Here is an 11,683-nt window from a genome sequence, read left to right on the forward strand (position 1 = left end):
TTCACAAATCACCTACACATCAACTTTTGCAGGACTAGGATAATTTGCCCACTAATATCTTTTCTAGCAACCTACTACACTTTTGATGAATAGATAAACCTAGAATCATAGATTGGGTGATCAAATCAACCTAAGCATTAAGTCTAACAATAGTGAAGACAATCGATTATATAAAGCCCTATTTGTGTTCTGTTGCTAACCCATGAAACCCCTTTTGAAACCCCTAATCTAGCAAAGAAAACTACTCAGACATAGAGAAATGAATCATAGCAAAAGATGAGAAATTCAATGACATAAAAATAAAAAGGGTTCAGAGAATGCTTCACAAGGTAGCCGCTCTTCTCCCTCTCACAAAAACGTCGCTCCAAAACAAAGAAAAAGAAAGAAAAAAGGTCTCCTATCTCTCCTAAAAACCCTAGGTTAAATAGCATACAAGTAGAGAAAAATAAGGAAAGATTCCAAATTCAAATCTCCCTATTAAAAAGCGATCTCAGCCCTCTTTCTCTCACAAAGGATCGCCTAAAATAAGGGGAATTAGGCAGGGAATCGGCGCCTAGATGCTTGCCACGTGTCGTCATGAAACCGTAGAGTTGGGAGCATGTGCTCGGAAATCGGGAGCATGTGCTCCTGGGTCTAAAATCAGCTTTTCTGCTCCAATTCAACTCCTTTCTGCTCCGATTGCTCCTGCTGTTCCAATCCTTGCTTTTAGCTTCCTAGCCTCTTATTATAACCTGAAAAGGACTCAAACAACTACAAAACTATCAAATAAACGGGCTCAAAGTGAGTCAAAACCGTAACATATCAACCGTAAAACTTGATACACAGAGTTTTAAACCCTATTTTCCTACTGCAAGTGCACAGCAAAGAAGTAGTACTTAGGGGTCGAATCCCACGAAGACCAAGTTTTACTCTATGGTTCTATTGGTTCAATTTCAAGCTAAGACAATTCAAAGTTGGGTTTGTTTGGTAACAGTAACGCGATTAAAACGGTATAAAAAGGCAATAAGCAAAACACTAGATCAGGGGTAATTCTCGGGAATTTCAGAGATAGCAACTAAACAACTATTCAGGGCATAGATTAAGTACCAGTCTAGAACTCAAACATAAATATAAACTGATCCACTGTCGTGGTATCAATAACTCTATCTGATCGATTCTGTGCGGAAACGCGGAGCACGTGCTCAGACATCCGGAGCACATGCTCGGCGGTCCATAAACCCTAAACTGTCGTTTGAGCCCAGAATCGCAGACAAGCATTAAAGAACAGGAATGATAAGTTCACAAATCACCTACACATCAACTTTCGCAGGTCTAGGATAATTTGTCCACTAATGTCTTTCCTAGCAACCTATTACACTTTTGATGAATAGATAAACCTAGAATCATAGATTGGGTGATCAAATCAACCTAAGCATTAAGTCTAACAATAGTGAAGACAATCGATTATATAAAGCCCTATTTGTGTTCTGTTGCTAACCCATGAAACCCCTTTTGTAACCCCTAATCTAGCAAAGAAAACTACTCAGGCATAGAGAAATGAATCATAGCAAAAGATGAGAAATTCAATGACATAAAACTAAAAAGGGTTCAGAGAATGCTTCACAAGGTAGCCGCTCTTCTTCCTCTCACAAAAACGTCGCTCAAAAAACCAAAAGAAAAGGTATATCCTCTCTCCTAAAAACCCTAGGTTAAATAGCATACAAGTAGAGAAAAATAAGGAAAGAATCCAAATTCAAATCTCCCTAATAAAAAATCGATCTCCTCCCTCTTTCTCTCACAAAGGATCGCCTAAAATAAGGGGAATTAGGCAGGGAATCGGCGCCTAGATGCTTGCCACGTGTCGTCATGAAACCGTAGAGTTGGGAGCATGTGCTCGGAAATCGGGAGCATGTGCTCCTGGGTCTAAAATCAGCTTTTCTGCTCCAATTCAACTCCTGCTGTTCCAATTCTTGCTTTTAGCTTCCTAGCCTCTTATTATAACCTGAAAAAGACTCAAACAACTATAAAACTATCAAATAAACGGGGTCAAAGTGAGTCAAAACCGTAACATATCACTGGGCGATAATAGCTCCTCTGCATCCCCAAGCGCGCTGCCCTCCTAGGCACGCAACACTAAGTTACAGCGAAAGGCTCCTTTTCTCTAGCCAAAAACAAAAATAGAAATAAAAATACAAATTTAAATACATTAATTTTAACAGCAATTTTATATAATAAGATGTATTGTCTTTAATTTAAAAACATTAATTTTACTTAAATACATTGATTTTCTATACTAAGATGTATTATCTTTAATTTATAACTTACAAGTCTTATATGGGTAAAATTTCAAATATTTTGATAGATTTTGGTTATAATCGGGTTCAAAATACTAGAAAATATACATATATTTGGTTATTCGGATAGCTGTCTCAGTAATCTTTGGTAACTGAACGCTCATTTAAGTATTTAGTACAAATATTTTGTAAGTACCCATTCGAGTATTGAGTACAAATATATGTAATTTTTAGTTGTTCCACTTTTTTTTCATCTGGTTTCGGTTTTTGGGTTCATTTGTTTTCTCATACCTAAAGATTAGTTATGAGAAAACACATATACAAAAATACAAGAGAATTTTAATTATTCTGATATAAGGAATACACATAAAATAATGGATTAGTTAATATAATGAGTACATTATTATCATGCAATTTGGAAGAGTCTTGAGATTCAAAGCTAATAATAGCAGCAACAATGGCCAGACTTATTTGAGCCACCATAGCGTTCACAAAACCCTCCTAATTTGTATCCTTTATAATAGCAAAACTCATTGCATGTCATTGAGTTTTTACATCCTGGTTGAAGATAACATTCTCTCCCTCCTCCTGTTTTGTTAAAAAAGCAAACATATTAATAAGATTACAAGAAAATCAAACTGATTCTGATTATGTTTAATTATGTATGTTTTTTTAAAAATCATACACAGTATTGGAATCAATATCACTAAGGTTTGCATAACAAACTTTAACAGATGTGGAAGTCATATCGATAGCTCAAATCAAAGATCTTGGCATTCAAAAGGATTGTTCAAGAATTGGGTTGGAATCTGTCAATTTATATAGGGATAATTATAACACTCCGGTTTTAGAAATATCATAATTCGTGTAAAAATATATAAAATAACTGATTTGGTCATCTATGTCGGTCAAACGTGCTAAAAGAATTTCACAGTTAACCATATTTATGTTGGAATAGTTTTAGGATGAGTGATTTTAAGAAAAGTGATTGTCGAAACCGTGCAAATAAGCATTAAACATGTAGACATATCATATGGTAATTTGTAATATCGGTAAACAAGTCTTTACAGCCTTCCAAACATAACAAATCGACCGTCAAATGAAAATAATTCTACTGACCTAGAATAGATATGGACCCACTAAAAAAGGTAGCAGTCGGAGGTTTACAAAAACTAAAATTGGTTCACATGGAAATTATGTGAAACTATCTCCTAAATCGAGTTGAAGAAGTTGGAAAGAAAGATATCACCAAGGTTTTTCTCAGCACTTAAGTTCTACAACACACTATTCTCCAATTAAAACTAAACTCGAACTTTTTATTTAGAAAATTAGAAGTTCTACAACACACTATTCTCCAATTTATATGGTCACCTTTAAAATAACACAATAATGGAGGTGACTGACCCAATTTATATTTCACGAAATATATTATACAGTAGAATAACTTAATTGGTGAGGATAACCTCAGAAACATTTANGCCAGACTTATTTGAGCCACCATAGCGTTCACAAAACCCTCCTAATTTGTATCCTTTATAATAGCAAAACTCATTGCATGTCATTGAGTTTTTACATCCTGGTTGAAGATAACATTCTCTCCCTCCTCCTGTTTTGTTAAAAAAGCAAACATATTAATAAGATTACAAGAAAATCAAACTGATTCTGATTATGTTTAATTATGTATGTTTTTTTAAAAATCATACACAGTATTGGAATCAATATCACTAAGGTTTGCATAACAAACTTTAACAGATGTGGAAGTCATATCGATAGCTCAAATCAAAGATCTTGGCATTCAAAAGGATTGTTCAAGAATTGGGTTGGAATCTGTCAATTTATATAGGGATAATTATAACACTCCGGTTTTAGAAATATCATAATTCGTGTAAAAATATATAAAATAACTGATTTGGTCATCTATGTCGGTCAAACGTGCTAAAAGAATTTCACAGTTAACCATATTTATGTTGGAATAGTTTTAGGATGAGTGATTTTAAGAAAAGTGATTGTCGAAACCGTGCAAATAAGCATTAAACATGTAGACATATCATATGGTAATTTGTAATATCGGTAAACAAGTCTTTACAGCCTTCCAAACATAACAAATCGACCGTCAAATGAAAATAATTCTACTGACCTAGAATAGATATGGACCCACTAAAAAAGGTAGCAGTCGGAGGTTTACAAAAACTAAAATTGGTTCACATGGAAATTATGTGAAACTATCTCCTAAATCGAGTTGAAGAAGTTGGAAAGAAAGATATCACCAAGGTTTTTCTCAGCACTTAAGTTCTACAACACACTATTCTCCAATTAAAACTAAACTCGAACTTTTTATTTAGAAAATTAGAAGTTCTACAACACACTATTCTCCAATTTATATGGTCACCTTTAAAATAACACAATAATGGAGGTGACTGACCCAATTTATATTTCACGAAATATATTATACAGTAGAATAACTTAATTGGTGAGGATAACCTCAGAAACATTTAACAATAAAATAATTTAATCTTAATTAATATTAAACAACTAAAATATTATTAATCTAATTTTTTAAATCATCTATTTCCGTAAAATTGTAAAATATAGATAAATAAATATATTTTTTTGCTTTTACGACACTTAACCCTTAATAAAATACACGCATTACCTGAAATAATGGGTAGGAGTATGAGGGCACACACCATCAACAATACAAGACATGAAAAATTCTTGGTTCCCATTAGTTGTGTTGCTGCATGATGCAAAGAAAAAAATTTGTCAAAATATATCCAATCTCATGAGAAACCTAATAATTAAAAAAAAAAATTGAAAAGTAAAGTTTAAAATCAAGGTTAAGAAAAGTTCCATTTCGTGTTGAAACAATGATAATAGGAAGAAATGTATAGACTAAAATTAATACCTTACAAATACTTAAGGGATGTGGATCTTGAAATATTATTTTACACAATTTGATAATAACTAGTTTTTGTTAAATATTAGAAAGTTTTCAAGATTTCATACCAAAGTAGCCATATTTATAAACTAGTTTACGAAGTTCAAAATTTTGATTTTTAAAAGTCAATATATTGACAGCAATAATAAATTCCCCTATTTTAGATTTATTTTAATTGAACCTTTAGACCTTAATCTGGTCAAATTCTACATAACATCATATTATCTATTTTACATTTATTGTTAAGACTGTCCATAATATATAATGGATTTTCCATTAAAGCCTATTTGTTTTTATTCTTATTTGATCAGTAGGTATTAGATCTTTTTTATTTTTATTTTATTATAGATATTAGATCTTGATTTTTACTTATTTTAATTTACTTTTAAAATATATAAATTAAAAAGTCTAACATAAATTAATTTTACCAGATATATTTTATACATAGTTGATTTGTTCATATTAAGAGAAATTTTTAAATATTATGTGGTACTAAAATAATTAAAAATAAATAAGATATTAAAGTATAGTTTTTTGAGACCCACACAAAAACACAGATATTCTTATAAATGACTCATATTTTATTATGATAAATAAAATCGAAAAAGCTTACAAATTTAATTAAATATATATATATATATATATGTGTGTGTGTGTGTGTGTGTGTGTGTTTATGTTATCTAATTTTATACTTAATTTTAAAATAATTTTATTTATTAATAGTATTTTACAGTTTTATTATTGTTACTATTGTAGATTATATAAACAAACATAATAATTAAAAAAAAGTAAATATGTTAGAAGTATAATTTTCTATTTTAGAAATATATTTATTAGAAATTTTCTAATATACTATAAATTTTAAAATAATTATATAAGTTAAATTACATTCCAGATATTAAAATATACTAAAACAATATTATACTGATGAGATATTAAGTAAGTTTCTCACCAATACATATAAACAAAACATAAAGAAAAAAAATTAAGACTCATAAAAAAGTTTTAAGCCTAAAGGTACACGAAAATAATAGTATTATATTAGTAAGAGACACTAAAAATGATAATTGTGAGATAATACTAGAAACTAAAACTATGTATTACGTAACAAATTATAGTATGTAGATGATCTAATAGGGGCCCTATCTTAGCCAATTGTGTAAGTTATACAAGAGATTAATTCCATCTCCAAACATATTTGAATATATATTAATTAATCTGATACATATAAAACGAGAAATTAATTAGGAATTAGTGCATTAATTAATATCATCGGTTATGGAAGAGTCTTGAGATTCAAAGCCTGGATGACAACAACAATCGCCGGTCTTTTTGCCTACATATTTGTGGCAGAACCCTCCTAATTTGAATCCTTTTAATTTGCAAAGTACATCGCATGTTAGATTGTTTGAACACGTTGTTCCTGGTATGCATGGTATTACTTCAACTGCATAAACAAACACATTAACAAAGATCATAACCACAAAATGATCAATTAATCGTTTTATAAATTTCTATTACCATAGCATATGTTTTTTTATTCCAATTACAATAGCCATATTTCTTTCTAAAGAGTTAACGTCACTTATCCAATTTTTCACGAAAGATTTACGCATATATTTTTTCTCTAACTAAATGTAAGAGAAAATTACAAGTCCCTCATGGACATATCATACAAATAAACACACACAAAAATAGCTTTAAAGAATATGTGTTACCTGAAATCATTGATGGAAGGATGAAAGCAAACACCATCAGTAACGGTAATAGAAAAGATGAAAACTTCTCCATGGCCATTTTTTATGTGGCTAGAGAATACATATAACAAATATTTGTTAGAATACTCTTGAGAGAAAATAAAAATAAAAATAAGGTTCAAACTCAAACAAGCACACTAATAGTATGGATAGATGTTTTCTTACGCAATTTTCTACAAAACATTTGGTAGAAAATATTTTACCAATATCATATTCGGTTTTGAAGAAATTCAGTGATCGTTATTTACTGCTTGAGAAACAAATTTTTGTTTATCAACAATTCTTATGAAATTAAACAGATTTACAACTCAATTCACCTTTTCTCTTTTTGATATTTAGATATTGGGAAGTAACGATATTAGTTTTGTCACCTTTGTCTATGGTTTTTCTATTATATATTCTTTAATTATTGGTTTTATTTGGTAAGTCAAAAAATGATAATTTTTGGTCAAATGGGTTATTAATTTAGGGTCAGGTTTAGGATTGTGGTGAAATAATTTTAATGACCACAATTTTATCTGAAGGGGTTATAGAAACCTTTCCCCCTTAAGATTAATAGTTATATGACCACGATTGTGTTAAATCTAGTGTTAAATGTTGATAGTATCTAGTATCTACTTTAGTTGTTTGACTTTGACTAAAAAAAAAAAGAAGAAAATAACATCATATCGGTCATTCAAACTATATAATTGAGTTTTTAAAATATGTAGAAATATTTTTTGAAGATAAGTTTAATTGGTTATTTAGACGGTTTAATCTTGGTCAAACAATTGATGTCACTTACATTTTGTGGCTAAGTCTATATGTTCAACTATGTGTATGATCCATTTGGAGATTATACATGCATAAAGTAAATAAGACACACAAGCTTTGTTAACGAGGTTCGGTTTTTCCTACATCTCCGGGACCTAGTTCAGAACAAATCCACAAGAACAAGATTCAATTATAATTGTTATGATATCAAATCATTCTTTTTTAGATGAATAAACCATCAAAAGATCTTCATATCTTATTGATGGGGCGACACCACACATCTTGTGTGCATCTCTTGAGAATACCTTGAAGCGTGCAAATCTTCATGAAGCACCCTCTTGGTATTTATATCAATTGCCCAACCCCTAGAGTTGGCAACTTTCCTCTTATACAACAAATAGGAAATTGAAAATTTTCCTTTTTCTTTTTGGATAAGGAAAGTTTCTCTTCATAATCTCATCTTGAATCTTCCATTCAAGATGTTCATCCAGCTCAACAACCGCCACGTGGCTTGTCCAAGTCGGCCTTAAACTTCTGTACTCAAACTCTTCAATTCAGCTTCTTGTACTACTTCTTGTATTAATGTCGGACTAGTACAAGAACTGCTTCAAACCTTTAATACAACCTCTCATATATCTAAGTGCAAGGTTCTTGATTCAACACCTTATCTTTTCTGCTTTGTGTTAATCACTGTGTTAGCACGATCACCAAGTACTACTTAAGCTCTGCTCTACTTAATCATTGTGTTTGCTCTACTTTATCCCCTGTGTTAGTTCTGTCAACTCTCTTTTTCTGAACTGTTGCATCACCACTATGACATCTATGATGTATCTATGTATCCATGTCTCATCCATTACAGCCACTTAGCAGAGATTTCACCACATGTTCTAAACCTTGTAAAACTTCATTCAACATAACATCTTCAATCTCTCCTTTGGTGATTGAGTTTTATAATCCACGCACCTATTAGAACTAGTCTGCTCTGCATCTTCAATCTCTCCCTAGATGATTGAATTTTCAATTCCAGGCATCTTATAAAACTAGTCATCATAATATCTTCAATCTCTCCCTTTATGACTTGAGTTTTAAATCTCCTTCAATCTCTCACTTCATGCTACATCATGTATTATTCATGACAATCGTCATTCTCCCCCTTTTTATACGAAGAAAAGCTTACGAATCGTTGATCATGGTGAGAGCTACTCGGAGAGGGCCTATTGGAGGAAGACGGGTTGCATGCGAATTCCGATTAGACGGGGATGAAAATCAGCCACAGCTTGTTGATGATCCGAGTGACACAGAAGTTGGGATGGATCTTGTTCTTTACAAAGAAGACAAAGAATCAACTGTTGGAATTACTACCAAAGAGACAAGAAGTAGATCTGAGGATGATGAGACTGAGAAATCAATTGTAGAATCAACAAAATCTGAAGCTTCACCAGAAGAAACAAATGTCGAATCCGAAGAAAGCAGAGGAGATAAGGAAGAAAACAATCAAGAAATTTCATCTTGTGATGAAGAAATTGATTCAACTGAAATCTCTGTTCAAAAACAGTTGGATCGAGCTGCTCGAAAAAAGAGAGTTTATAAGCATTTGGGTTTATCTTCTTCTAAAAAGCGACAAAAACAAGATGAAGAACTTAGGACAAAGTCTCCGGTTCGGTCCAAATATTTCTTCTCAGCCGAAGCAAAAAGGAGGTACAAATCTTTTTTCTCTAGAGACTTCATAGAGGAACGAGTGGTTGATTTTGACAAGGAAGATGAATGGGGATATTTGGCTTTAATTAGAAATGAAAATTTAGAAGCAACTATGTCAGGATTGGCTAGTTATGTGAAGGAGATTGTGTGTGAATTTTATGCACATTTACCCAGCAAGAGTCAAGGTGTGATATAAGAACTTGAGATTGAGAGAAATAGAAAATAGTTTTAACAAAAGAATTGTAAACGTATTTTCTATTAATAAATAAAAAAAGAGTTTTGAGAAAAAAAAAAAAAACCTTGAACACAAAACTCCACCAGAAACTGTAGCCGCCAACAGATCTAGCAATACTTCATAAAAAAATTGCAGCATACACAAAAATATATACTAGCAGGCCATCACTAAATACCACATACATAACAACTCTTTCCTTTCCAAAGTGTTACTCCTAACTCCACTTGAAAATTCTTCACATTACCACCATGAGCCAAGAACCTTCTCCAAAAACGCTTTTCAGCATTCTTCTTAGATTCCAGCCAGCTACCATAACATGTTTCAACATCTATACTCTTGGCCTTCCATGTCATTAGAACTTCATTGGTGCATAAGACTCTGAATCAACTGTTCTGCAATATTATCATTCAACTATGTTCACGGGCTCCAAATCCAATTCTCTTATACCAGAATCTAGTTCAACATGTCTATAGTACCTCTGCCAAATTTTATCCCATTCTGAGTTCATATGGTCCTCCTTTGATGTCATCACTGTAACTGGTCAAAACTGAAACTTCTAATAGACTGATTCCGGAACAGACTGAAGATCCTAGAATAAAATGCAATTCAACCGTCAAAACTTCAATCCAAACGTTGAATCTCACGTCCGTACTATCATAAAGCTCCTCACAAAATTTCAGCTTGATCAGATTACTAGACATCCATCAAACGTTGCCTTAAAACAGACATCTCGAAACTGTTTTCTTCTTTTTTTTTTTTTTGATCTAGGTTGATGATGCAGTCCATATCTCCTCTTCTCGTTCTTCTCCTCCATGGCTGCAGTTCTCTCTTCCTCACTGATCTCTTTTCATCTCTTCATTCAGACAACCTTGCTTATGATCTTTGTTAATGACACATACATTTATACATGACCAATTGAGATCATCTCTAAAATTATGATCTGCAGGCTAGCCTTCAAGAATTTATTCCACAACTTCTTGTCTTGAAGCAACTAAAATTCTGCCTGGGAGACAATCTCTAAGAGTCCAGTAATCTTCATAACCTTAATGCTGTAATTTGCAGTGGAATCTCCAACATTTGCAGTTAACCTTTTAAAACTGAAGTCATATGCTTGTAATTATCCGATCTACAGCTTGTGGTAACTCAGAACCAACAAACACCTTCTTGAAATTGAGCCATATATGCTTCAGACATTTAATCATACTCAGAACAAAACACCCAAATATCCAGTTTTTGTATATCTTATACTTTGAGCTCCATCAACTTGTAATGAAGCTATTTTTGTTTCTGTCTTGATGCAGTCTTGATGCAGATCATAAACGGAGTAGCAAAACATCCCAGAAAATTATGAAATTCGGTGACAACATCCACAGCAGTCATACGAAAACATAGAAAGAAACGGATCACGATTTGAGTTTACGGTTAGCAAGTTATGATCAAATTCGCAAGACAGATCCAAACTGATACGACCTGCGAGCATCCAACTTTGAGAGCAATTTCCCATCAACCCACAAGGAATCAGAGGGATATCTCTATAACCTTAGAAAGATCTTGTTTTCAAGTTTTCAGAACCTCTTTCAGAACTAAAATCGGAGGTCTGTTTCCAAATAAAACTAACTGCTTCAGACGTGATATAAGAGCTATAAATCACATCATGAGACCCTGTCTTTTAAAAATCTCTTCTATCCACGTCATGAACTATTGATGGTCCCATCAAGACCAAAAATCTCTTTCTCTGCTCTTTGGACAAGAACAAGAGCATTAACAAGATCATCACCATTTAGAACCAACACTCCTAAAATCATCGATAACACCATTGTTACTTCAACTTAAACAATCGAGAGATGTAGTCTCCACTTTCACATCAAACAACACAGCAAAGTCTCTGTAGCAGTAGTTCTTTAATGGCTGCATGATCACACCAACAAAGAAACTTAATCCCTCTTTGCTTTGCTTTCGATCTTTTATAACTTTGGATCTTTATAAGAAGCTGCTTGTGGTTAGCAACAATCTTCTCCCCCCCCCCCCC

At 32.5% G+C, this 11,683-nt stretch overlaps 1 protein-coding gene across 1 annotated transcript; it reads left to right on the forward strand.

Annotated features, from left to right (window-relative positions):
• LOC104719064 lies at positions 7,695–11,677 on the forward strand. Its single transcript, XM_010436908.2, has 2 exons — positions 7,695–9,419; positions 10,956–11,677. Exons 1-2 carry the CDS (start codon positions 8,833–8,835, stop codon positions 11,044–11,046), a joined length of 678 nt encoding a protein of 225 aa, XP_010435210.1. The 5' UTR covers positions 7,695–8,832; the 3' UTR covers positions 11,047–11,677.

This window comes from Camelina sativa, chromosome 10 (genome assembly GCF_000633955.1).
Source record: "Camelina sativa cultivar DH55 chromosome 10, Cs, whole genome shotgun sequence".
In the NCBI taxonomy this organism is placed as follows: Eukaryota; Viridiplantae; Streptophyta; class Magnoliopsida; order Brassicales; family Brassicaceae; genus Camelina; species Camelina sativa.

Excerpts from the sequence above, each read along its gene's own strand:
- LOC104719064 (XM_010436908.2), top strand. The coding sequence starts at position 8,833 with ATGCTACATCATGTATTATTCATGACAATCGTCATTCTCCCCCTTTTT. Across the intron at positions 9,420-10,955 it reads TCAGCCGAAGCAAAAAGGAG|TCTTGATGCAGATCATAAAC; the intron begins GTACAAATCTTT and ends GTCTTGATGCAG.